This window comes from Callorhinchus milii, unplaced genomic scaffold, assembly GCF_018977255.1.
Source record: "Callorhinchus milii isolate IMCB2004 unplaced genomic scaffold, IMCB_Cmil_1.0 Scaffold18, whole genome shotgun sequence".
Lineage (NCBI taxonomy): Eukaryota > Metazoa > Chordata > Chondrichthyes > Chimaeriformes > Callorhinchidae > Callorhinchus > Callorhinchus milii.
In genome coordinates, this window is record NW_024704759.1 from 248,840 (window position 1) to 276,828 (window position 27,989).

The following is a 27,989-nucleotide window of genomic DNA, read 5'->3' on the forward strand; positions in this document are numbered from 1 at the left end:
TCTGAGGTTTTATTGATTATTGATTGCTTATTGATTGCATCCTGTTTATTATTGTACTTGGAAAAAGTAGCAACAACAAATTTCGCCGCTGTTTTCTCCACATTTCCAATCCATTATCGCAATATGAAATGGAACATTTCTTAACTAAGAAACTACGTTTTGAAAGCAAACAGAAACTAATGACAGCTTAGTGTTGTTTTATTTCAGACAGAGCTATAATAACATAAAACATTTTTTAAACAGTATAGAAAAACATTCCAGTGAAAAACACCCAAAGATTTGGTCAATATTAATACCCAGCCTATTGCATCAGCTCTGAGCATCAACTATAAACACTTGGCAGCAAAACAAAATGGTCTGTTTACAGAAATATAATTATTTAAATACAAAACACAGGAAAAAGTATAAACTTTTATAATAAAATGCTTTGGTTGAAGTTATTTTAGTAAAAAGATATATAATTTTTCTGAACATTTGCTACTAACAGAATGGAACACATATTTCAGCAAAGTCAATAAATGACCAACAATCGCTAATGGTTTGATGTCAAACTGGTCCCTAGTGACCTCTGGGTGCTGGGAACCCAACATCCATTGTGACTAGTCGCCAACACCATCATCAATAACCAGTATTATATTACTGCTGGTGACAAGCAGGTGCTATACTTTAGGCTTGCCAATCATTCAATAAACTTTTAACTTGTCTCCCCTTTATGTTACAGACCTTCAGCGCCAAGCTCTATGAAGCACCATCTTGACTTGAAGCTTTTGTTTGTATTAATTCTAACACTTGCTAAATGGGTATAAATTTACTCAGAATTGAACTCAGACTTTAATTAAACTAAACTGGAAGGGATTGCAGTAGAAATCATGTCCAAGGAGAAATGTTCTATGGTTCTGTGCATTGTTTGAATCATGAACTATTATTCAACATCAGAAAGCTTAAAAAATAATTGAGTATTCTGAGAATTGAACAAAGTGTTCAAAGGTGAAACCTTGGTCCTGGGATGGCAATGATGTCGGCATAGGGTTTTATTTGGGAAAATATAAGTACTGATTGTTTCTTAAGCATCAGAAAACTGTAAAATTTGACTGCTGCCTGCTTACGGTTATTGTTTCTGCACAACTCCAGCAAGCTGAAACACTTGGCACTTGTGCTTTGATGGATTTTCTGTGAAAAGGAATTGAGTAAAGTAAACCGTAGCATGAAGAAAAGCCAAATAAATTTGAACTGGTGTTGTTATACAGATAATAATAATTATTCTTGCATTTGATATACCGCTTTTCATGTCTTCTGGACGTCTCAAAGCGCTTTACAGAATATACTATAAAGTGAATTGACTGTATATTTGATGCCAATTATTGAGAACGTGGAGGAAGCTGGTGTACTGAGCTCCGTAGACTGGGGTAATATTCTTTAGAGCGGAGATGGATTATTTGGTTGAGGTATTTAAAATAATGAAGGAATCGACAAGTAAGATAGTGGATGATCTATTACAAGGATTACTTAAATTCAGAATTAAGGACAGTTAGAACCGACGTCAGGAAGGATTTCTTCCCACATCAGGTCATGAAAGTGTGTAACCCTCTGCCCCAGAGAGCAGAAATGGCAGAATCGATAGGATTGTTTTAAACAGGAGGACAAATACTTGGGCAGTGGAGATATCACGAAATGTTGGGGCATTGGGATAAAAAGATCTTCCATGATCTAATAAAGTGGTAGAACAGTCTCAATGTCCTGTTACTGTTTTGCTTTGTTCCTATTAGGCAGCAGGAGAGACGAGAGGTCAGGCTGACGAGTGTCACTGAGCAGTAATCCTCAGGTTGGGTGGGGGCCTGACCCAGGAATGGCTCTGCGAATAGCAGAAGCTGGCAACGGCCTCAGTCAATAATGCTGCCCAGTGGTTTGGAGGAATGCTCTCCCAAAAGGAAATCCTCAAAAGGTTGGTATTAGAGACCGCGTCAATATTTACAGTATTAACCCAGCATTAGCACCAAGAGGAAGGACTAGGAAAGATCCACCAGCTTCATAACAGCAACACTTACTTTCATTAAATGTAGCAAGATAAAATGTTCAACTTTTGGCTCTATAAAGAAGCCTTTCATTGTTGCTTTATTATTGTAGAAGCCTGATCTTTTCACACAGAGGAAAAAAGATAAATAAGTAACTCTACTTTCAGAACTCTGCCGCCCGCATACTGACCTGGACCAAACTCTGTCCCCATATCTCACCAGCTCTGGCCCAGGCTCCACTGGCTCCCCATCACCAAACAGATCGACTTCAAGATCCTCACTCTCGTGTTCAAATTCCTTCACTCCCTGGCACCTCCCTCTCTCTCCGACCTTCTCACTCCCCAATCCACTACACATCGCCTCCGCTCGACCGGTACTGGCTCATCCCTCGCACCCTCCGTCCCACCATCAGAGGTCACGCATTCAGCCACTACGCCCGAACACTCTAGAACACTTTCCCTCAATCCCTCCACCTTGCCCCCTCTCCCCTTTTTGTCAAGTCCCATCTGAACACCTTCCTCTTCGACCATGCTTACCTGGTCACCCCCTGTCCCCGGCTCGGAGTCAGGCTCCACCACTGTTAAGCGCTATGAGAAGCTCCTCTGCGTGGAGGGCGCTGTATAAGTGCAAGTTATTGCTGTACTCCATTCGTAATGTTCCCCTCTGCTAGTGTTTAAAGCTCCTTGAATTAGCTTATGAAAAATTAAATTATTTTGACAGCTGTTGCTGGTTAGGTCCCTACCTGTAGGTTGTGAAGTAACAGTTGAGTTCTTTTGTTCCACTTTCTCTCATCATAATTATGAGCTTCATAATGGCTCCTCCTTGGCTCCTACATAACAGACTACAGCTTAAAATGAGTTAACTGTTATTTAAAAATCTCCATTAGAATTCTCACCTGCTTGTTGGCCTTCCCAACTCCTCCCTCCACAGCCTGCAGATCATCCAGAACTCTGCAGCGGGTGGCCTCTCCCGCACCAAACTGCATGACCCCGTCTTCCCCACTCTCGGCCGACTCCATTGGCTCCCTATCCTTCAGAGGATCTAGTTCAAGATCCTGACCCTCACATACAAAGCCCTCCATGGTCTCGCCCCACCCTACCTCTGCGACCTCCTAACCCTCTACCAACCCGCCTGTTCCCTCCGCTCAGCCGGCACTGGCTTCTCCACGTTCCCCAACCCACTCGCCCCATCATTGGCGGGAGAGCCTTCAGCCACTCTGCCCCCAACCTCTGGAATTCCATCCTCCAATCACTTTGCCTCACCGCCTCCTTCAAGTCTAGCCTCAAAACCCTCCTCTTCGACCATGCCATCGGTCACCCCCCCTTCCCCTCCCCTCCCTCCTCCACCCCTGACCCCAGCTTGGGTATGAAATGCTGTCATTGTCCAGCGCCTTGGGATGTACTCTCGACGCGAAAGGTGCTATACACATGTAATCTTGTTGTTGTTTAAACCATTTACTACAACAATATGGAGTATACTTTCAATCTTCCATTTACTATTACATGAATGTAATTATGAAAGTTTCCACGAGCAATCACTGGGACTTCCTTATTTTGCGAATATACAAAATAATATACAAAATCTTCTGAATTGACTCACATCTTCCATTTCTTCACCTATTCTTTTCTGCCCAGTAGGTGGATGACTGACTTCAAGAGGAAGGTCCACCGATGTTAAGTGTACGGTAAGTATTTCCTATTCAATGCAACAAAACTATGTGGAATTTCTACAGTTACATTATGATCCAACAAATCAACTAAAACTTATCCAGAACAAGATTGAATTTTCAAAAGTTTGTATCCTCTTAATTGTTAATATAAAGGTGTTTGTGCCAGTATAAATCACTTAGTATTGACTACTGGGAACCCTAAAATGTCTTGATTAGAATTTGTGGAAATAATTAAAATTAAGTAACAAAGACTGAACAACATATAGATAGCAAAGTCAACAAATCAAAACATTTCAAAGCATGTCAGAGTTTTCTGTAAAGTATAATGACATTTATTTAATCTGGGTTCTTCTGCTTTGTTGCCTCTTTGCAAAATAAGCACCCTACTATTGAAAAAGATACCAAGGTGCTCACCTTACCACTGGCACAAGCAAACTTACCCCCACCTCCTGGCACACTCAGCATGCTCCCAAGCTCCAGGATTTCTCCTACAGTGCCAAATGCCTTGGCAATGATCAGGAGACACTTCACTTAAAAAGGCAGCAATTGAGATTAGAGGAGACATTTTCACACAGTGATTTGTTCGAATATGAAATGCTTTTCTAAAGTGGCTATTGACGCGAAGACCTAGCAGCATTTAAATGGGAAACGGATAAGTCATGAAGAATAACGATATATAAGAGTACAGGAAAAAAAACAGGGAATTGCAATAAAGAGAAGCTAGCTCCAGTGCATCTGTAGTTTGGTCTGCGTTCACAGCAAAACGTAATGTATTTACTATCTATCTTCACAGATAAGCAATATGAAATGCACGCACAATTATCAGACATTGGTCAAACAGTTCACAGCATTGTTCAGTGCACATCTTGGAAACAAGTAGCAGTTCAACAAAATGCAATACAGAAGGATGCAAAGCTTGCATCAGAATAGGCCATTTTGAACCTATTCTGGTGCTTGCTTCCTAGAGCTGTATGACATAAGTAAATGTGATCTAGAGCTTGCCTACACAGTACATTTCGCCCACAAAATACATAGTCAATTCATTTTGCAGTATATTCTGTGAAGCGCATTGAGACATATCTAAGATGTGATATGGCGCTATATCAAACACAAGGATTATTATTAGTAGTAGTAAAAAAGACAGAATAGTTTGAGAAAGATTGCAGGGTGGGTGGAAGCTATCTGCTTCAAAGTGCCAACGGCCTTTACATAAACATTTTGTTATGTGCAGCAACTGCTGCTGTTGCTGGAAATATGATTTCTGACCCAGACTACTTGGGTTTCAATTGATCATCACAGAAGAACACAAGGCAACTCTTTCGTAACTCTGTTACTTCTATTTTCACTCCAAGTTTTAAATCACTCTCCTCGCATTCCTCAGGAACATTTCAGATCTACGAATATATAATAATTCTTTAATTTGTTATAGCAACTTATCACGTCTTCAAGACGTCTCAAAGAGCTTCACAGAATATACTGCAAAATGAATTGACTGTATATTTTGTGGCCTAAGGATACAATCCCAGCACCAGACAAGAAATAAAACCTTTTCCCTATCCTCAGACAACTATGCTGCTCATTAAGACTAAAACAATCTGTATCTACTTCAAGAGACTTACAGATGCTGGACTTCCTTTTTCAGTTGCCTTATCCTTCTTATTGCTTCTCTTCCGAATTAACATTGATGTATGATCAATGCTGCTTCGATCGGACTCAATTAATGTAGATTCGTGCATATGACTTGGCTCCTCCATAATAGGCAAATCTGCTTCAAACCCAGTAAGAAGCAGAACAAATAAAAGCAGTATCATCAAACTCCAAGGTTAAGACGTGTTTGGTTTAAAAACAGATACGACCTGATTCCTGACTAGCGAGCAGGCCAAAGATCTATAGCAACTTATAGCACAGATTGTTAACAGAATAAACTTGCAGTAATTATATCACAAATGTGAATTTTCATGCACAAATGCCATTAATCATCATCTGTTATCTGAATTTTTTAAATATTTAATAACATGCTTAAAAACAATTTAGCGCATACAATTTTGAAGCATTAATAATATAGCCGCTATACTTTACACATTATATATATTTAAGTTTACATTGAAAGAACAAACTGTAGGAGATACTGTGAGTTACTGACCAATCACATTGTGTGGCTCACTTCTCATTGCTTCAATTTCACACTCTCTGCCAAACTCCTCACTCTGACCGTTCACCTCACGAGGCAGGCCTTTTGTCAAGCATCTTGTGAACAACTAACAAAGGTAAAACATACATCAGGGATGTGTTATGTTTACCTCCTCCTCTCACTGATCACTGTTGCTGTAGTCTGAGCAATGAGATACTGTCATTTAACAAGAATTGAACTGCCAGTTTGGGTTTATTGAGATTTCATGTGCTTTTTCATAGATTCCTCTGCCTACTCCCTAAAGCGTGCCACTAAACAGGTGTGGTGCTAAACAGATGTGCCACTAAACAGATGCAGTATATAATTACTACAAACAAGTTAGCTTGTTTTGGGCAGGAATCATTGACTGATTAAATGCTTTAAATAATCAACTGATTAAACGCTTTAATCAGTGGATTCTCTTCCAGGACAATAAATAACCACAGAGGAAATTTGTTTTGTCCATGAAGGCGATAAGTATTGTATGAGGTTACTGTTCAATATCTCAAATCGGATGTAATAGTAATAATAATCCTTGCATTTGATATAGCGCCTTTCTACGTTTGGAGACGTTTAAAGTACTTCACAGAATATACTATATAATTGTGTATTTTGTGGGCGAAATTGAATGTATTTTATTCAATTTTTTTGAAACACTAGAGTTGGATCTTTAAGTACTTTTGGAGGGAAGCAACAGTGCTCATTTGATAGAAATGTTTAATTGAAAAAACTGTTCTTAGGGTGATCCAAGTTTGTACCATTCTTCGAGGTATTTGAAATGGGAAAAAGTCTAAAAATAAACAAGTTACATTTAATAAATAAATAAACAAACAAACTAATTAATTTTAAAAAACACAAGTTACCTTTAATAATCGACAGCTGATCAAGTACTGGGCCGGCTCTGATTGCAGCTTTTCCACTCCCCCTGACTCCTTCCAAATCATCAGCCTCTTGGTGGGCGGAGCCAGGTCTATCGTAGTGATGATATCTGAGAAGTCACTAATCCACTCACGAATGGTCTTACTGTCAAGTTCCTTAACACAATCCACAGTGAGATTTCGACGCCTTTTACCCCTCTTTTTTCCTGAGGAAACTAACCACAAAAAGGAAAGGTAAAAGTTTAAGACTCACTTAACCATAATCACAAAACTGATATCGGGATTTTATAAAAACTGATGAAAACAATTTCTCTTTACTAATTCTTCCTTTTCTGTTCTCTCGGTACTTTCATTGTACCAATGTCTTGCACATTTATATAACTCAGATAGCTGATATAGCTGATCAGAGATAGCACACAAGGCCACCTGTATACAGTGGGTTTCCTTCATCTGTTTATAAGAACAAATTAATTGGTTGACATTAATTGTTTTTTAATTGAAAAAAGGGATAGAACAAGAAATAAACTGCTTCTTCCATTGACTAGCAGCAAAAATCACATAAACTGATCCGAGGTTTAAATCTATAAAACAAATTATGCAAATGAGCCTTGTTTCTCTAGCAATAAACAGACAAACAATGGAACAGTGATATCTGAACTGGATAAAAAAATAAAACTCACCAGTAGTGTCAACTGGCTGTAGGGCAAAGCCCTTTTCTTCATTAGACAACAGGGTTGTTTGGTCACATGGAAGATGTTCCACTCGATGTATAAAATTAAGACCTTCTGAATTGCCTGTCGAGACAATTAAAAGTACTGTACCACCAATCTAACTTGTTTCAGTGGAGACTGTAGATTGCCAGAATGTGCTGCTTGCAACTCAGAGACAGTTCGTATTCAGAGTGGTAATAATAAATAATATTTTTTCCATTTGATATAGAACCTTATTACATCGAAGTGCTTTGAAGATTTTGCTGTATAGTGTAGTGACTGTGTGTTTATAGGTGAACTGGCAGCAAATTTGTTCACAGCAATGTCCCACAAGCAGGCAGGAAGTGAATAACCATTTTTTTCTCTGGAGGGTTGCTGGCCAGGACACTGGGAGAAACTCCCATCTTTTTTGAATAGGATATGTAATGTCAACCTGAACAGGCATACTAGAAAAGTGCGACAGAAAATTATATCTGTGGAATTTGCTACAAACACCCTCCACTACAAACCCGCTATAAAATGTAGTTTCTGGCCCACTGGCCTCTCGCTGTTTACCTGACGTCTCTGTAGGTGGGACGGCTCCGGATGAGTGGGGAGCGCACGCGGCAAATAAGCTTCACTCAGGGGCCCCGCTGTTGTGATTTGTCTGTGAGTCTGTGTATGTGTGAGTGTGTCACTCCCCTGTGTTTATGTGTCTGTGTGTGTCTCTTCCATATGTGTGTATATTTGAGTGTCTCTGTGTGTATATGTCTCTTTGTGTCTATGAGTGTGTGTCTCTCTCTCTGTCTGTGTTTGGTGCCAGGCCCTGAGAGGAAAGTGGTGAGCTCCTGTACCTTCACTGATGTCCCCCCCCAACCAAAAAAAAGGTCCATCCAGTTTTTGTTAAATAATAAAGCTTAAATTTGATACAGCGCCTGATCAAGTCTTCGAGACGTCTCAAAGCGCTTCACAAAATATACTGTAAAGGGAATTGACTGTTTATTTTGTGGGCGAAACTCAATTAATTAATTAAAGAAGAAATTAATATATATTTTTTGCAACAATCTAATCATCCTTCTATTCCAGGTTAATCCTGGAGGCGAAAGGCAACTCCAGGCTCCTGTTCTCCACCACCAACCAGTTCCTCTGACATCCCGGCCATGCCTTGCAGATTCTTTTCTCTGATTCTCAATGCTGGACTTCCTTGAGTCCAAAATCGAGGGAATCCGCTCAGCTGCCACTGTCCCCCCAACTATCAACCCCTCCCTACCACAAACCCACACTCTGACAATTACCTCCTTCCACACCTTTGAACCTGTCAACCCCTCTTCTGTCTTCACCACCACATCCTCCATGAAGCCCACCACCTGCTCCCTGGACCCCATCCCCACTCCTTTCCTTAAATCCCGGCTCCACCTCCTTGCCTCACTACTCGCCGACATCAACCACCTCTCCCTGTCATCTGGCACTGTTCCTTTCCCCCCAAAACAGCCATTATCACCCCCACTCTGAAGAAACCTTCCCTTGACCCATCACAGCTATCTAGCTCCCAGCCCATCTCGAACCTCCCCTTCCTATCCAAGGTCCTTGAGAGCCGTTGCCTCCCAGCTTCGCTTCCCTGCCCTCGGTCCCCTCCTCTTCACCCTCTATATGCTCCCCCTGTGGTGACATCATCCGCAGACATGGGGTTAACTTCCACATGTATGCGGATGACACCCAACTCTACCTTTCCTCCTCTACACTCAACTCCACGACCCCCGATGTCCTGACAGCTGTCTGTCCGACATCGAGTCCTGGACAAGAGATAACTTTCTTCAGCTCAACGTGCGTAAAACTGAGGCCCTCCTGATTGGCTCACGTCAGAGCCTCCGCACCTCAGGCGCTGACACCATCAGCATCCAAGGCCGCACTCTCCACCTCTCAAAGCCATCAGGAACCTCGGGGTTCTGTTCGACCCTGAGCTGTCCTTTCTCCCTCATATCCACACCACAACTGGCACCGCCTTCCATCACCTCCGGAATGTCGCCAGACTACGTCACTACCTCACCCGTCACGCGGCTGAAACTCTGGTCCACGCCTTTATCACCTCAAGGCTGGACTCTGGGAACTCTCTCCTCGCGGCCTTCCCGGCCCTCCCTCCACACTGCAGGTCATTCAGAACTCTGCAGCTCGTGTACTGTCCCGCACCAGGCTTCGCGCCCACATCACTCCCATCCTCGCCCTCACCCTCGCCCTCGCTCGCCTCCACTGGCTCCCCATCCCCCAGAGGATCAAATTCAAGATCCTCACCCTCACCTACAAGGCCATTCACGGCCTCGCTCCCTCCTACCTCTCCGAACTATTATCTCCCTACCTACCCGCCCGTACCCTCCGTTCCTCTGGCTCCGGTCTGCTCCACATCCCCCGCCCCAACCCCCCCTACCATCGGTGGCCGGGCCTTCAGCCTCTCAGCCCCGAGGCTCTGGAACTATCCCCCAGTGCCTTCGCCGCCTCCTCCCTTTCCTCCTTCAAGGCCGGTCTCAAGACCTTTCTCTTTGACCGTGCCTTCAGCTCCGCTCTCGACTCTCTACCCCCTCCTCGCTCCTTCCCTTCCCTCCCCTCACCCTGACCATTTCCCCCCTGCTCGGGTCCTGACCCAACTGTACAGCGCCTTGGGACGTCCTCCTGACGTGAAAGGCACTCAATAAATGGAATCTTGTTGCTGTTGTTTCCTCTCCTCTCACTCCCTCCGTGAACCCCTCCAATCGGGTTTCTGTGCTGCCCACAGCACGGTAACTGCTCAGGTTAAGGTCACAAACGACATCCTGACCATGTGTGACCAGGGCTCCCTCTGCCTCCTCGTCCTCCTCAAACCCTCCGCCGCCTTTGACACCGTGGACCATTCAATCCTTCTCCACCGCCTCTCCTCCCACCTCAACCTTCAAGGTTCTGTCCTTGACTGGTTCAGGTCCTACCTTTCACATCGCCTTCACTTCGTCGCAGCAAACGGCTTTTCCTCCAGCCCCCGCACCGTCTCGTGCAGTGTCCCTCAGGGCTCTGTCCCCTCCTCTTCACCCTCTACGTGCTCCCCCTTGGTGACATCATCCACAGACATGGGGTAAATTTCCACATGTATGCGGATGACACCCAACTCTACTTCTCTGCCTCCACCCTCAACTCCAGGACTGCTGGTGTCCTGACCGACTACCTGTCCGACATCAAGTCCTGGACGAGGGAGAACTTTCTCCAACTCAACATCAGCAAGACCGAGGCCCTCCTGATTGGCTCACGCCAGCGCCTCCACACCTCCCAATGCACCTGCTGCATTGGGAGCTGAGTGATGGGAAATATTTTCTAAAAAGGGAAGGAGGCCGCTTGCGCTGGATTATCTTTGGGAATCACAAAGTATTAATGCAGAAAAAACTGCAGGAGATGTAGTGATGGAGTCTACAATAGGGTAGCGATTGCAATCTATGTGAAAAGAGTAGGCATTAATGCCTTTTTTGTTACATGATTTCTTTGTGCGGGTTTTAAAACTAACACAAAATCCTATGTATGTCGTGGGTGCAGCACCCTATGAAGCACATATTCATAGTTGAACTGTACCTGTCATATTGCTGACTGAGTTGTTATTTGGAAGAGGTTTAATGATTCCCTCGGCAAAATCCATAAACATATTTTCTGCTTCACCACTCAGAAGCTTTTCTGAAAATAAAAAAAAGTTTTAGCCTGTTTGTGAATGATCTTTGTTAAGCCAGTTGAAAAGAGGCTATGCATTGAGAGAACTATTCTTTACTTGTTAATGAGTGGTCTATATGCACACCTAATTGGTTAATTAGGCCGGATAATTTACACAATAAAATACGGCACAAGTTGCATCTCACAAAGAGACAGACCTGGCTGTAAAGTTGATTGTTTCTTACTCAAGGGCAGATACACTTGCACATCAACTACCATAGGCAATTCATATATCTACTGAAAATTAGTAATAGTTTGATTTTTAATATTATTTACCTGGTGTTTATAATAAACCAATACTTTTCTGTATCTAGGAACTTGCAAGGGAAGCTGTGAAAGTGTATTTTTAAAAGAAACGATAGAAAATCTAAACAGATTGAGACTGGGAGTGTTTTCAAGGAGTTGGTTGAATCTCTTTTTTAGATCTATAATTCTGAAATTAATTTTAATTTTAAACAGACTTTAAAACAATTTATTTATAAAACAAAATAAATGTTTGAATATTTTGTTATAACACATTGGGCAATCACATCAGGATTTGGATGCTCCTTTCCAATTATGACATGTGAACGTGAACAAAAAATATTTAATTTCACCCTTCTTACCAATTTGTTTGTTTTACATGTGTTAGTCTACTGTACAAACAGCCAAGTAGTGAATGGTTGTTTGACGTCACCCTTCATACAACATGTATAAAATTTTATTGTACAATATTCCTGACAGTCATCACTACCCATCACAATTTCCAACTCTGTGAAATCATGAAAACAAAAAACAAACTGTATTATAGTCAAGGAAACCAAGGCATCGTTCTAACTAAGGCAAATCCAATCTTGCATAGTTTACCTTTATGTTTGCTTAAATAAACAAACATGACACATACCCAATGTATCAGCTGCTCCCTCATCTCCAAAGCCATCATTCTGAAAGCTATTTTTATTGCTACTTAATGTGACAATTTCACTTGTACTATAGCCAGGGTCCTTTACTGGTGTTTGAGGAAATATTGATTCACTAGTACTTGTCAGATTGTCATCCAAGATACCTCCATTCTTCATCATTCCATAACCACCTGGCAAAGACAAAAAAGTTTCCTTAAATGTACAATTCATTCCATTCTAACAAGCAGACAGGATTTTCTTTCCTGTTAGAACTAAATACCAAGAAAATATGACTTTATTTTAGGCTGGACTATGGGAACTCTCTCCTCGCCGGCCTTCCCGGCCCTCCCTCCACAAGCTGCAGAACTCTGTAGTTCGTGTACTGTCCCGCACCAGGCCGCGCGACCACATCACCCTCGCCCTCGCTCGCCTCCACTGGCTCCCCATCCCCCAGAGGATCGAATTCAAGATCCTCATTCTCACCTACAAGGCCATTCACGGCCTCGCTGCCTCCTACCTCTCTGACCTACTATCCCCCTACCTACCTGCCCGTACCCTCCGTTCCTCTGGCTCCGGTCTCCTCCACATCCCCCGCCCCAACCGCCCTACCATCGGTGGTCGGGCCTTCAGCCTCTCAGCCCCCAGGCTCTGGAACTCTATCCCCAGTGCCTTCGCCGCTTCCTCCCTTTCCTCCTTCAAGGCCGGTCTCAAGACCTTTCTCTTTGACTGTGCCTTCAGCTCCCCTCTCGACTCTCTACCCCCTCCTCACTCCCTCCCTTCCCTCCCCTCATCCTGACCATTTCCCCCCAAGGCTCGGGTCCTGACCCAACAGTACAGCGCCTTCGGATGTCCTCCCGACATGAAAGGCGCTCTATAAATGGAATCTTGTTGTTGTTGTTGTTTAATCTGTTTCCTTTTTCACGATAGTGGAGCCCTGTAGCATATTGGTTAAGAGGACTCGCCTCGCAAGAAGATCCCAATTAGCAGCAATATCATCAGCAAAAACAGAGAAAAGGTTCTGTTGACCATTTGGCTAGGATCTTTTTTTGTGGAAGATATTTTTACATGACAAGAAAGATCTGTCTCTGCTGAAAATATATGATCATTCTTTGTTTCAGAACAACAACTTGCACTTATACAAGCGTCTCAGCGCGCTTTCTCAGTACCAATCCCACATACAGCAGAAGACAACAACAACAACAAGATTCCATTTATAGAGCGCCTTTCACGTCAGGAGGACAGTCTAGTAAGTGGGGTGCGGGCTTTCAGCTAGTCAAACGAATGTTCTACAATATATGTGCAATATAAAATTGTATCTTATCTCCATACCAAACCCATTATCCTTAAGCACCCTGTGCACATCTTCCCTTAGGGTGATCTCCTCAGCTGTGCTCTGGTTTAGGGTAAAGTGCTCAGCAACATCAATGGCACTGTGGGGATACAGACAGACATGCATCTGAATGTCAACAGTGCAATCTTCAGCCAAAAATTACAATTGTAACTTGTTTTATGTAAATGAATAAACTTGTTCACCCAAAAAATGAACCTAACTTTATTCAGGTTTAAGTCCTAATACATGCAGTTTTAAAGAATATTCGTGAAAAGAAAGTTTGCCAACTAACCTGAATTTTGGGTGCGTATATGCCTGAATCTAGTATTCAGAAATAAATCATTTGGAGTTATCAAATGTATAACTACAATGCAAAGGAAAGTGGGATAAAATATCATCAGTTTGCTCCGGATTATCCAGTATCTCACGTTGGCAAGGCATCTCCTAGCACTTCACAGGATTTACTGTAAATTGTAGTTACTGTGTATTTTTTAGGTGAATGTGGCAGTCAATTTACGCACAAATAATCCCATAAACAGCCATGAAGTGAATGGCCAATTCTATCTGGGTGATTGTTGGTAAGGATACAGGGAGCTTTGGACAAACAGTGAAAGATTAAAGTAGTTAGCTGCAGTGGAAAATGTTGCTACACTCACTTTACATCAGGCAATTGATTAGAAAAGTCATGAAACTCTTCAGGGAGAGTAATATCATTGTAGGTAGCTTCAAGGTTTTCTTCAGACAGATCTACAATACCTGAAATATCAAAGCAAACTAATTAAGACTTTAATGAATTTGAGTTCATTCAGGTTTTAAAAATGTTTCGTTTCTATTTAATTTCATAAAAAACAGGAAAAGGCCAGATGTTGATGCACAAATTACAATTTTACATTTATTTTAGTTACCTTCCAAAGCATTTAACAATACTGTATCAAGTGTAAGAACTAATTTTTTTTAACAATGGTTGTCAATGCAGGAGCAGACCTAAAGGATAAAATAATCCGGTAATACTGAAATATCTTGTAGCAAACACTGTTCCTTAAATCTTAAATGAAAACCCAAATGAGAAAAACTAAAAAAGAATGAATCTGAAACTTGAAATAACATCCTAGATTTCTTGTAACAATACAGTACCTGGACGAAAGGTTATTTTTATTTTTGTCAATGCTTCATTACAGTCTGCCAAGAGGTACTTTGCTTTCCTGTGATAAATCCGTACTACCCCTAGAAGCAGATGTCCTGATGTTCTCAGTGCTAATTTAACCTAGGGTGGGGAAAGAATTCAGATTAGTTTTATAGTAAATGGTGAAGCACAAAAAAACAAAAAGTTCACAAAAGAGAACTGAATTCACCAGGTCAGTTTTCTGGCATTTCTCTCAGTTTGGTCTCCCCAGTACCACCACACACAAAAATCCAATTAATTCAAAACTGCGCTGCCCGGATACTCAACCGACGAAACTCCATACCCCCAGCACCCCAGTCCTTGCCAGGCTCCAATGGCTCCCAATCACTGAACGGATCGATTTCAAGATACTCTCACTCATTTTCAAATCCCTTCATGCCCTGGCACCTCCATACCTATCCGACCTGCTTATCCCCCACTCCACCACCTGCTGCTCTGCTAGGCTGACTCTAGCCTCCTGTTTGTCCCTTGTGCCTTCCGTTCAACCATCGGTGGCTGTGCCTTCAGCCACTACCCCCCGGAACTCTCTCCCTCTCAATCACTCTGCCTTGCCCCCTTCCTCACCTACAAGTCCCACCTGAAGACATTCCTTTTTGATCATGCTTACTGTCACCTCCACCTCTCTCTCTCCCCGTGGCTCGGTGTCAGACTCTGCCATTGTAAATCACTCTGGTACGCGTGAAGGCCGCTATATAAATGCAAGATGTTGTTTAAAACAAAACATTTTAAAAATCCAATTACTTTCAGTTAAAGTTATCTACTGAACCCTTTGGTTCACATACCCTGGATCACTCTGTGTAGAAAGTTCATTCTAGTCGACAGGAATTATATTCAGAATTACAAAATAGATTGTTGTTAGTCCCCATATCCTGCTGAACTAGCTCAAATAATGCCATTGCTTTACCTTAGGTGAAATAATGCTTTCAACAGTAATCTCCAAGTTGCACTCAAAAATGTGAGCTTTGGTGAGTTTTTTGTCCCAATGGGCAGCAAGCCAAATCTTAGCCAGTGGTCCACGCTTGGTCAAAAATAAAGAAGCATAAAACATTGCTGCAGGTTGTAGAAATATCACCAACAAGAACAGAAAATGGCTGTTGGAGAGAACAGAATTGAATAAATATATGATCATGTATCAATATTGCAGTTTGATAGATCATAATATAATAATCCTTGCATTTGATATAGCGGCTTATCACGTCTTCGAGATGTCTCAAAGCGCTTCACAACAACTACAACTTGAATTTATATAGCGCCCTCCACGCCGGATGGCGTCTCAGAGCGCTTCACAGAATATAAAGTGAATTGACTGTATATTTTATAATAATCCTTGCATTTGATGTAGCACTTTTCACATCTTCTAATGTCTCAAAGCGCTTCACAGAATATACTGTAAAATGAATTGACTGTGTATTTGTGGGCAGCAGCCAATACTGTAAAGTGAACCGATTGTATATTTGTAGGCAGTAGCCAATTGCACATAGTCCCACAAACAGTCATGGATTGAGTAACCAAATTAGTTTTTTTTTAATTTAAGAGATTATTACCCACGGAAAAGTGATACGGAAATCGACTAACTGGATCCCTACTTACCGCTATTACTTACTGCCAATAGAGGCATGTGGAGTAAGGAAATTTTCCCAATGTTTTACCCTGCTCAGGAATTGAACACAGATCCTCTCGCTTGCGAGGCGAATTCTCTAACAACTCCAAGATGATTATGAAAATCCAAATGCACCGCTGTTACTGATGAAGGACCAATTCACAAGTAAAACAGTGCTGTGCCACAGGAGCACAAACAGCCCAATAAGTGCAGGACAGGCTCCACTGGCTCCACATTACAGAACGGATCGACTTCAAGACTCTCGTGTTCAAATCCCTTCACTCTCTGGCACCTCCCTCTCCGACCTCCTCACTCCCCAATCCACCACCTGGAGCCTCTGCTCGTCCCTCACACCCTCCGCCCCACCAACTGAGGTCGCGCTTTCAGCCACTACACCCCAAAACTCTGGAACACTCTCCCTCAATCCCTCTGCCCCCTCTCTCTACCCTCTTTCAAGTCCCGCCTGAAAACCTTCCTCTTCGACAGTGTTTACAGCACCATTCCCCCCCCCCATCTCGGAGTCAAGCTCCGCTACTGTTAAGCTCTGAGACGCTGTCCTGCGTGGAGGGCGATATATCAGTGCACGTTGTTGTTGTTCAGTCTACTCCACAGGCACCGACATCCCTTTCCTTCCCTCACTGACACCCGGTGCTGGTGACATTCAACCACAACCATTAACACTACCGTGTGCATCAGCTGCCGTGTTCCACCCCCAAAAACAGTCCATTCACATTACAGTATATTGTGAAGCGCTGCCGGGCGGGGCCCGGGGCCGGGGCGGGGCCGGGGGGGCCCGGGGCCGGGGGGGGCGGGGGGGCCCGGGGTCGGGGGGGGCCGGGGTCGGGGGTGGGGCCGGGGGGGCCGGGCGGGGGGGCCGGGTCGGGGGGGGCGGGGTCGGCCGGGGCCGGGGGGGGCTGGGGCCGGGGGGGCCCGGGGGGCGGGGCGGGGGGGGGGCCGGGGTCGGGGGGGCCGGGGGGGGGGGGCGGGGCCGGGGGGGGGGGGCCGGGGCCGGGGGGGGCCGGGTCGGGGGGGCCGGGGCCGGGGGCGGGGCTGGGGCCGGGGGGGAGTCGGGGCCGGGGGGGCCAGGGTCGGGGGGGCCGGGGCCGGGTCGGGGGTCCGGGGCCGGGCCCGGGGTCGGGGGGGCCGGGGCGGGGGGGGCCGGGGGTCGGGGGGGGGGCCGGGGGGGGCTGGGGCCGGGCCGGGGGGGGGCGGGGCGGGGGGGGCCGGGGTCGGGGGGGGGGGCCGGGGGGGGGCGGGGCGGGGGGGGGCGGGGGCCGGGGGGGGGGGTCGGGGGGGGGGGGCCGGGGTCGGGGGGGGGCGGGGGCCGGGTCGGGGGGGGCCGGGGGGGGGCGGGGGGGCGGGGCGGGGCGGGGGCCGGGGCGGGGCGGGGGGGGGCCGGGGGGGGGGCGGGGGGGGGGGGCCGGGGCCGGGGCGGGGGGGGGGGCCGGGGGGGGGGGCCGGGGTCGGGGGGGGGCCCGGGGTCGGGGGGGCCGGCCGGCGGGGGGCCCGGGGTCGGGGGGGGCCCGGGGTCGGGGGGGGGCCCGGGGTCGGGGGGGGCCCGGGGTCGGGGGGGCCCGGGGTCGGGGGGGGCCCCGGGGTCGGGGGGGGCCCGGGTCGGGGGGGGCCGGGGTCGGGGGGGCCCGGGGTCGGGGGGGGCCCGGGGTCGGGGGGGGGCCGGGGTCGGGGGGGCCCGGGTCGGGGGGGGCCCGGGGTCGGGGGGGGCCCGGGGTCGGGGGGGGCCCGGGGTCGGGGGGGGCCCGGGGTCGGGGGGGGCCGGGGGGGGCCCGGGGCCGGGGGGGGCCCGGGGTCGGGGGGGGCCCGGGGTCGGGGGGGGGCCCGGGGGGGGGGGGGCGGGGGGGCCGGGGCCCGGGGGTCGGGGGGGGCCCGGGGTCGGGGCGGGGGGCCCGGGGTCGGGGGGGCCCGGGGCCGGGGCTGTGACAAGGCCCCGCGTATAATCCCCTCATTTGATACAGCGCCTGATCACGTCTTCGAGTCGTCTCAAAGGGGGAGGAGGTGCGGTCTCACTCGCTCAGTGAGCACCGGTCTCCACAGGACTATCAATGCAACGTTACTATTATTATTTTCTAACGTATCGTCAGAGCAACTGTTCGATTCCATCCAACATTTACAATCTGGCCCGACATCCTGGTCGGATTAAGGTTAATATTTATTGTATTATAACGTAACCTGAGCCTTGTCAGTGCTGCTTTCATACAGAAAGTCTAAGTGTAAAATGCCCGGAACTCGGTGTCTCAAACTCCGCGGCTACAAACCTCCCGGAGACAGAGACGGCGCGAGACGGCGGCTTCAGCACATAAAATGGCGGCTCCTCCTCGTGATGCCGCCAAAATACAGCTCGCCCCGCGTCAGGGGCGGGGCCAGCGTCAGGGGCGGGGCCAGCGTCAGGGGCGGGGTCAGCGTCAGGGGCGGGGTCAGCGTCAGGGGCGGGGCCAGCGTCAGGGGCGGGGCCAGGGGCGGGGCCAGCGTCAGGGGCGGGGTCAGGGTGTGGAACATGGAAACAGACTATTCTGCGCAGATCTGCTGTGGGTTCAGAGGCTAATTTAACATCTTACACCTTTCCCGAAAGTAACACGGGATTATAAAGGATATAATAATATATAATCATATATTTATATTAATAAATAATCACAGCATTATATTATAGAGGATGGACATCCTCAGCAGGTTTGCTAATGTTAGTTAGTTGTCATACAATGTCCTTATCTTCTCTCCCAAACACCTCGTTCCCTTTTCCCTCCTATAACATGTTTTGAATACTTATGAATATAACGATGTTCTTATATGTTACATGGAAATGTGTTGATACTGTACAAACACACATGACAATATAATCACAAAAATAAATAAGTTTGTATATATTTTATTGCTACAATAAAACAATATCTGAAGCTTTTTTGTACAATAAGCATTTTAAGATGCCATGGTTTAAACCTGTAACAGCATTGAGGGCTTAAACTCACGAAACGGATTAAACGTATTGTATATTTAAAAGCAGTGAATAGTTTCCTTTTGTTGGTGAAGCCACAATGACAGTGTCATATCATGATACTTCCTAACTGTAACCTGAGTTTAAACAAAGCAAAAGTCAAGTTAAAAATCCCACATAAATAATTTAGCAAATTTGAAACAGATCCTTATCTTTCCTCGTAGGAAATGAAATTCTTCTTCCCAATATGGGGAGGTTTGCTTAAATTCACACTGTAAAGTCCCAAAGTACAAAAACATCCATTATCCTGAATTTCATGTCTAAGCGGGAGTAGCTCGGGTGTTGGGACAGTGTAATCCTATTACCTTATTCAGCTCTATGTGCCAGCGCTTAAGGACGTACTCCCGATGTGAAAGTGTAATTTGTTGTTGTTGTTGGGTGCAGTGCGGGCAGCAGAACTACTGGTGCCGGTGTCAGAACACAAGATCTCAGTGAATTGATCGCAGACTCCATTCAAAACAGCCCAACAATAGTTCCTGCAAACAGAATGCACATCCCCTTTGCATTACTTTGTTGTCTAACTTATGCTGATCGCTAAAAAGCATAATACTTGTTTCTTTTTCAAAAAGGATCCCATTATAACCAAAAGCTGCACCGAGACGCTGCTCTGCGTCTATATAAATACACATTGTTTTTGTTGTCTCCATTCAGCCCTCCCATGTGAGCTACTTCTTTTGGACCAAGTAAAGCTCCCTCTACATTGTCCGTCCACATTCCCAGGTGAGCAATGGCACGACTTAGAGACTGAGCTCTTTACTCACTAATATTTCTAATATTTTTGTATAACGTTTCCACAGATTAACTGAAGTGCAACAACTGCAATGTGCTTTTCTTTAAACATGACAAAGTTATGAAAGTTAGTTACTCCAAGTCTTGCTTCTACAGCTTAGATATTTGAATGTGTGGGTGCCATCAGAATTAACATTTGTTTTAAATATTGTTCAATAACCTGACAAAATATAGATTTAATAACATGTGACATTTGCTGCGCTGCTGTAGACCACGTGAGTCTCCCCCAGCGGAGGGTCATGGCAGTGAGTTGCTACGTGCCGGAGCGTGGCTGATTGGCGAGTTACATGAGGGGCATTGGCTACTCTTGCCTCCATTATAGGAGGGGCGGCTGGCACAGAGCGCCTCACTGTCACTCTCGGGCTCTGACTCCTCTCGCTCTGGCTCCTGCTTCAGCTCCTGAATGATGGTGTTGAGTGCCATGAGTTGTTGGATTAGAAACTGATCTTGATGCCGTAACTCCACCTGTAATACAGAACAGTGAGCAGATATCCCAAACTCAATCCATCTAACCAAGGAACCAATGCACAGGGTTCTGCAACCTTCATTAGTTGGCCAACAAAATAACACATTTATGCCAAAAATCAAGAAACATTCAATCAAGAACTCCACACACCTCTGATTACCCGGCAGTAAGTAGGAACCCGGTCATTAGTCAATTGGTGGATCGCTTTTCTGAGGGTAATAATCCCTTCAAAAAAAAATTGTAAAAAGAATAATTTGGTCACTCAATTCACAACTCACAAGATTGCAAACGTGACACCACTATTTAAGAAGTGTGGGAGAGAAAAGATTGGGAACTATAGACCAGTTAGTCTGACTTCAGTGGTTGGGAAAATTCTGGAGTCCTTAATTAAAGATGTCATTATGGGATTCCTGGAAGACCATAACAAGATTAGACAGAGTCAACATGGCTTTACAAAAGGGAAGTCATGCTTAACTAACCTTTTAGAGTTTTTTGAAGATGTATCTACAGGTTAGAGAGGGGGGAACCAGCAGATGTAGTATATTTAGATTTTAAAAAGGCATTTGAGAAAGTGCCACACAAAAGGCTATTGCACAAGGTTAAGGCCCACGGGATTAATGGGAACGTATTAGCATGGATTGAAGAGGGACTAACGGGTAGAAAACAGAGAGTAGGGATAAACGGGTCATTCTCGAATTGGCAGGATGTGACTAATGGAGTGCCACAAGGATCAGTGCTGGGCCTCAGCTATTTACAATTTACATCAATGATCTCGACGAGGACATTGAATGTAACGTATCTAAATTCGCGGATGACACTAAACTCGGTGGGAGAGTAAGCTCTGAGGATGATGCAAAAAGATTGCAACGGGATATAGGTGGGCGAGGGGAGTGGGCGAGTAGGTGGCAGATGGAATTTAATGTGGGGGAGTGTGAAGTTATTCACCAAGGTAGAAAAAATAGAAAAACAGATTATTTTCTAGAGGGGGAGAGATTAGATAGTGTTAGTGTGCAGAGGGTGTCCTTGTACACCAGTCTCAAAACGTTAGTTTGCAGGTGCAGCAGCAACTAAGAAGGCGAACGGCAGTTAGTGTTCATTGCTAAAGGTTTAGAGTACAGGAGTAGGGAAGTCTTGCTGCAACTGTATATATAGGGCCTTGGTGAGACCGCACCTGGAATATTGTGTGCAGTTTTGGTCCTTATTTAAAAAGACATACTTGCCCTCGAGGGGGTGCAGCGTAGATTCACTCGGTTAGTGCCTGGGATGAGGGGACTGACCTATGAGGATAGGCTGAATAAACTGGGGCTGTATTCTCAAGAGTACAGAAGAATTAGGGGGGATCTTATTGAAACATATAAGAATCTGAAAGGGCTGATAAAGTAGACACTGAGGGTCTGTTTCCCCGGGAGGAGAATCTATAACCAGGGGTCACAGTCTGAAAATTAAGGGTCAGCCTTTTAGAACAGAGTTGAGGAAACATTTGTTCACTCAGAGGGCAGTGAATTTATGGAATTCACTACCCCAGAAGAGCTGTAGATGCTCAGTCCTTGAACATCTTCAAGGCTGAGACTGAGAGAGGGATTAGGGGATATGGGGAGAGGGCAGGTAATTAGAGTTAGGTCAGAAGATCAGCCATGATCTTATCGAATGGCGGGGCAGGGCTCGAGTGGCCGAATGGCCGACTCCTGCTCCTAATTCTTATGTTCTTATGTTCTTATGCTGATGGTATTGCGTTTTGCCAACTATCGGGGAATGCCAGTGTGCATCTTGGAATCTGTGGTTACATGGGTAATGTTCAGTACCTTCATTATAAGCAAGACTGTGTGCATGAATTGCGGGACGCTTCTGTGCGCAATTGGCTGCTGCATGTTGCCCACAAAGTACACAGTCATTACACTTTACAGTATATTCTGAGAAGCGTTTTGAGGCATCCCGAAGACCAGATAAGACGCTATATCAAATGCAAGGATTATTGCATTATTATTATACAAACTTTTGTTTTTTTGGCCAACCAAAAAGGGCCACCACTGACCTGGACAACCGCAGCCCATCTCACTTCTGGCCACAAGAAGCTATTACTGTTTGTCCTGAACCTCACCCTGTGCCCAAATCCCGGGATATATTCTGACGGGAGTCAGTGAAACTCACCAGTTCGTGGCTGAGGCGGAGCAGCGCGTTCTCCAGTTCCCGTGCGGTGGACCCGGGATCAGGACTAAAGAGCCTCCTACAGACCCGAGCCGCCGCGCTCCCGGTGAGCTGTGCCGGTCTGGAGGTCACGTCCTCCGGTCTTCTCAACAACAAGTCCATGTCCGAGTCCTCCGCTGCCATTTCCCTGTCCCGGCCTGGGGGGGGGGGGGGGGCCTGGGGGGGGCGGCGGGTCTGCCCCCGGTGGGGGTGGGGGGGCTCTGCCCCGGGGGGAGGTGGGGATGGGGGGGCTCTGCCCCGGGGAGGTGGGGGTGGGGGGGTCTGCCCCGGGGGAGGTGGGGGTGGGGGGGCTCTGCCCCGGGGGGAGGTGGGGGTGGGGGGGCTCTGCCCCGGGGAGGTGGGGGGGTCTGCCCCGGGAGGTGGGGGTGGGGGGGGTCTGCCCCGGGGAGGTGGGGTGGGGGGTTCTGCCCCGGGGAGGTGCGGGTGGGGGGGTGTGCCCCGGGGGACGTGGGGGGGCTCTGCCCCGGGGAGGTGGGGTGGGGGGCTCTGCCCCGGGGAGGTGGGGGTGGGAGGCTCTGCCCCCGGGAGGTGGGGGTGGGGGGGCGGGGAGGTGGGGTGGCGGGCTCTGCCCCGGGGAGGTGGGGCTCTGCCCCCGGGAGGTGGGGGTGGGGGGGCTCTGCCCCCGGGAGGTGGGGGTGGGGGGGGTGTGCCCCGGGGGGACGTGGGGGGGCTCTGCCCCGGGGAGGTGGGGGTGGGGGGGCTCTGCCCCGGGGAGGTGGGGGTGGGGGGGCTCTGCCCCGGGGAGGTGGGGGTGGGGGGGCTCTGCCCCGGGGAGGTGGGGGTGGGGGGGGCTCAGAAACAAGGACTGCTTCACTCACCCGAGCTGCTGCCGCCACTATTCACACCCCAACTCCTTATATGTTCTGAAAGTCTGCACTAAATTCGTGGATAAAAACAGAACAGTGCTGGTTACACACCACCTCTATGTGAATCTGTATCTTTCCTTTTAAGTGTAAAAGGAAAAGTGGCCACACACGCACACTGGGCTGATTCCAGCCAATTCTTGGAATGGCTTCTGCAAAACTTAAAACGCATTTGTTTTAAATGGTTACAGGATGTTCCTGAATGCATATAATAACATGATTTGTTTATAGTCCCATGTCACCAATCTTTTTATAGCCTTTAAGCTTTTCAGAAAGCTTGAGACCGGCCTTGAAGGAGGAAAGGGAGGAAGCGGCGAAGGCACTGGGGATGGAGTTCCAGAGCCTCGGGGCTGAGAGGCTGAAGGCCACCGATGGTAGGGCGGTTGGGGCGGGGGATGTGGAGCAGACCGGAGCCGGACGAACGGAGGGTACGGGCAGGTAAGTAGGGGGATAGTAGGTCAGAGTGGTAGGAGGGAGCGAGGCCGTGAATGGCCTTGTAGGTGAGGATGAGGATCTTGAATTCAAGACCGCAATCAGATTCCCTCTTATTCCTGTACATACACAATGGGTTGAATGGCCTCCTTGTGGCAAAAAATAAAATAATTTGGTCACTCAATAATAATAATAATAATCCTTGCATTTGATATAGCGCTTTTCACGTCAGGAGGACGTCCCAAAGCGCTTCACAGAACACACTGTAAAGTGAATTGACTGTATATTTGTGGGAGAACGCGGCAGCCAATTGCGCACAGCAATGTCCCACAAACAGTCGTAGATTGAAAATGACCAATTTATTATTGTTTTTGGTTTTGGAGGGATTATTATTAGGCTCTGTGTGGAGTAAGGAAACTTGCCCAAGGTTTCGCCCTCTGCCTGGAATTGAACACAGGTCTCTCACTTGCAAAGCGAGTGCTCTAACCACTGAGCTACAGGACTCCACAAACACATTTGTTTGTGGGACGCTGCTGTGCACAATTGGCTGCCGTGTTTTGCCCACAAATATACGGTCAATTCACTTTACTATATTCTGTGAAGTGCTTTGAGATGTCTCTAAGATCTGATAAGATACTTGCAAGGATTATTATTATTAGGGGATAATTATTATTATTAGGGGATAAAGACTGGAGAAATTGGATTAGGAGATCTAATACATCGGATGTGGGGCTGAATGATGTCCTCCTGTTCCCTATGATACAGGACAGGAGGGTTCAGGAATAATAAAATTTAGATTCCAGAACAAAAATAACCGGTTTATTTATTTATTGGTTGCTCGGGAGAGTGACGGATCTTGTCGCGATGACACGGCTCGTGTGTGTGCCTGTTTGTGTGTATGTCTATGTGTGTGTGTCTGTGTGTGTGTGTCTGTGTGTGTCTCTGTGTGTGTGTGTCTGTGTGTGTGCCTGTGTGTGTGTGTCTGTCTGTGTGTGTCTGTGTGTGTGTCTGTTTGTGTGTATGTCTGTGTGTGTGTGTGTCTGTCTGTGTGTGTGTGTCTGTGTGTCTCTGTGTGTGTGTGTGTCTGTCTGTGTGTGTGTCTGTGTGTCTGTCTGTGTGTGTGCCTGTTTGTGTGTATGTCTGTGTATGTCTGTGTGTGTGTGTGTGTCTGTGTGTGTGCCTGTGTCTGTGTGTGTCTGTGTGTGTGCCTGTGTGTATGTGTGTGTGTCTCTGTGTGTGTGTGTCTGTGTGTCTGTCTGTATGTGTGTCTGTGTGTCTGTCTGTGTGTGTGTCTGTGCGATGCTCATCACACGGCGGAGCACTGCTGAGTGCGGGGACTGATTCTATGTCAATATCCACAGCGCCGACTGAGGGAATAACCGCTGTGACTGTGAGGAGTCGCCGCTGTGACCGGAATCAGAATCACCATTTAATCTTCGTCTCTCCCCCGATTGCGACATTGGAAGTCAGGCCCGCGGGCCGGAGCTCTCCGCACCGCAGTGTCTGTGACAGAGGTCAGTGTTGGGGTTATATTCTCAATAACTGAGACTTTGGATACAAACGGTGGAGTGGAGGAGACTGTAACCCACAGTGGGGCTCCGGCCTCAGCTCCGCAAAGGGCTGTCACAGCGTTCATCACCTCCCGCTTCTGCATCACAGCCGTGAGTGTGGGTGGGGGGTGAAGGATGTGGGGGTGAAGGATGTGGGGGTGAAGGATGTGGGAGTGAAGGATGTGTGGAGTGAAGGATGTGGGGGGTGAAGGATGTGGGGGTGAAGGATGTGGGGGGTGAAGGATGTGTGGAGTGAAGGATGTGGGGGGTGAAGGATGTGGGGGTGAAGGATGTGTGGCGTGAAGGATGTGGGGGTGGGGGTGAAGGATGTGGGGGTGAAGGATGTGTGGGTGGGGGGTGAAGGATGTGTGGAGTGAAGGATGTGGGGGGTGAAGGATGTGTGGAGTGAAGGATGTGGGGGTGAAGGATGTGTGGGTGGGGGGTGAAGGATGTGGGGGTGAAGGATGTGGGGGGTGAAGGATGTGGGGGGTGAAGGATGTGGGAGGTGAAGGATGTGGGGGGTGAAGGATGTGGGAGGTGAAGGATGTGGGGGTGAAGGATGTGGGAGTGAAGGATGTGGGGGTGAAGGATGTGGGGGGTGAAGGATGTGGGGGTGAAGGATGTGTGGCGTGAAGGATGTGGGGGTGGGGGGTGAAGGATGTGGGGGTGAAAGATGTGTGGCGTGAAGGATGTGGGGGGTGAAGGATGTGTGGAGTGAAGGATGTGGGGGGTGAAGGATGTGGGGGGTGAAGGATGTGGGGGGTGAAGGATGTGTGGAGTGAAGGATGTGGGGGGTGAAGGATGTGGGGGGTGAAGGATGTGTGGAGTGAAGGATGTGGGGGTGGGGGGTGAAGGATGTGTGGGTGAGGGGAGGTATGTGAGAGTAGGGGTGTGTGGATGAGAGTGTGTTTATGGGTGTAGGGTATGTGGGGAGTGTGGGTGAGGAGCGTTTGTGTGAGGGTGTGTGAGGGTGTATGTGCATGAAGGGTGTGTGGATGGGGGTGATGTGTGTGTGAGGAGTGAGGGGTACTGGGACATCCGCTGATCATTGCTGTCAAGGTCACACCCCCTCTCAGATGTAAAGCCCTGAATGGATTTGTGGTTTCGTGTAACCCTAAAAATGCCTTTAAACATGAGAATGTAAATGTCCAATCCGGACCAGCATTGCTTCCCAACTCCTGGGAATCGCTTTGTGATCCACGGGGTGGGGGGGAATACATGTAGCGACTGTGGAGCGAGTGCCCCCGGCCCAGCACAGGCTAAGCACCCGCCAGAAAGCTTCACAGTCGCAATAAAAGTTGTGTGATGTTTACTGCAATCATGTCTGTGACATTTACTGGAGTCACTGAAAGTGGAGAAAAAAATGCTGTCGAGCGGGTATCTGACCCACGTGGAAACCCATCACCTGCTGGAGAGTCTGTAAACCAAGCTGAGATTGCCACGCAGCCCAGAGATAGATTGTTGGAATGGAATGCACTCTCTCCCTGGAGTAACGCATCCTGCTTTTCTAATTGCAGAGAGTATTAGGCAAAGGTTGGGAAGAGCCAAGGCCTGAGGACCCCAGAGTCTGTGTTGGGGTAACAGCTGGAGTCTTAACCAGCTAAAACTGCACAGTTTGCCACTGATTTTGCTGACTACAAGCTTTCCCATTGCTTGTCCAATTAAGACCACCCTCCCCGTTAGGGCTTTGGCTGCAGGGTTAACAGTTGAGTGAGATGACTCCCTGCCTCTAGTAAGTGGTCTGCGCTTCCAGGTCCTGTCGATGAGCCAGGCTGACTGAGCTGTCATCAGCAATGCCCGGAATACTGCAGACCCACCTGGCTCAGGAACCAGACATTCACCAGACATGTTCAGCTCCAAGGAGACCCAGCTTATGTGTTACTAAGCAACAATGCTGAGTTCATGCGGCAACAGACAATCTAACAACGACCTGTGCACCTGGTCAAAGCACAGTTTGTGTTGGAATCCAATACAATCTCCACTTGTAAGGAAGCTGATAGTGAACAAATGTCCATCGTCAGTTTGTGTTCAATTACCTGCCAATGGAGCACCTCCACCCCTATGATTCCCACCATCTTTTGCGTATTTAATAATAATAATAATCCTTGCATTTGATATAGGGCCTTATCATATCTTCGAGATTCTCAAGCACTTCACAAGATATACTGTAGTGAATTGACTGTATATTTTGTGGGCAAAACACGGCAGCCACTTGTGCCAGCCGTGTCCCACAAACAGTCATGGATTAAGGGACCAAATTAAATGAACCTTTTGGGGTATTTAAGCGCTTTGAGATGCTACCCTACATGAAGGGCACTATATAAATGCAAGTTGTTATGTTTAAACGTTAAAACATGTTAGGGTCTGATTCCTGGCTCCTCTCCCGACCCTCGTTTTTATTGCTTCACTCTGGTTACAGGGCTGTGGAGGCGACGCAGACTGGTGCTGGGATGTTCACGACAACCACCTTCCAATGGAATCTGCTGAATGCAGTTACCGTGTGCCAGTGACAGGCACTGAGAGGCCAGGCTCCGGGGAGCAGGAGACA

The 27,989-nt window shown here is 47.3% G+C and overlaps 1 protein-coding gene and 1 non-coding gene across 3 annotated transcripts; one reads left to right on the top strand and one right to left on the bottom strand.

Annotated features, from left to right (window-relative positions):
- Nucleotides 1-182: 182 nt before the first annotated feature.
- Nucleotides 183-18,479, bottom strand: LOC103171617 (double-strand-break repair protein rad21 homolog). 2 transcript variants are annotated; one of them, XM_042341951.1, is made up of 14 exons: nt 18,403-18,479; nt 15,434-15,620; nt 14,481-14,610; nt 14,003-14,102; nt 13,346-13,446; nt 12,019-12,207; nt 11,004-11,102; nt 7,410-7,523; nt 6,715-6,944; nt 5,825-5,939; nt 5,301-5,446; nt 3,612-3,707; nt 2,755-2,841; nt 183-1,170 (listed from the first exon to the last, which is right to left on the bottom strand). In XM_042341951.1, exons 2-14 carry the CDS (start codon nt 15,575-15,577, stop codon nt 982-984), a joined length of 1,740 nt encoding a protein of 579 aa, XP_042197885.1. In that variant the 5' UTR covers nt 15,578-15,620; nt 18,403-18,479; the 3' UTR covers nt 183-981. The 2 variants fall into 2 exon arrangements, with proteins under 2 accessions (XP_042197885.1, XP_007882597.1); XM_007884406.1 differs by having other exon boundaries at nt 5,301-5,449.
- A 5,389-nt stretch (nt 18,480-23,868) lies between these two features.
- On the top strand, nt 23,869-27,962 carry LOC103172111. The gene is made up of 3 exons (XR_006085574.1): nt 23,869-23,897; nt 25,253-25,405; nt 27,861-27,962. It is a non-coding gene; the product is annotated as an uncharacterized LOC103172111 (transcript).
- Nucleotides 27,963-27,989: the final 27 nt, after the last annotated feature.

Bases quoted from the DNA above. Each gene is read 5' to 3' on its own strand.
- LOC103171617 (XM_007884406.1), bottom strand. From the start codon at position 15,577: ATGTTTTATGCTTCTTTATTTTTGACCAAGCGTGGACCACTGGCTAAG. The intron at 2,842-3,611 runs GTGAGTCAATTC...TCTGTTATGTAG, and splicing joins TAGGTGAAGAAATGGAAGAT to GAGCCAAGGAGGAGCCATTA. The intron at 1,171-2,754 runs GTAGGGACCTAA...TCCTTTTCACAG, and splicing joins TGTTACTTCACAACCTACAG to AAAATCCATCAAAGCACAAG.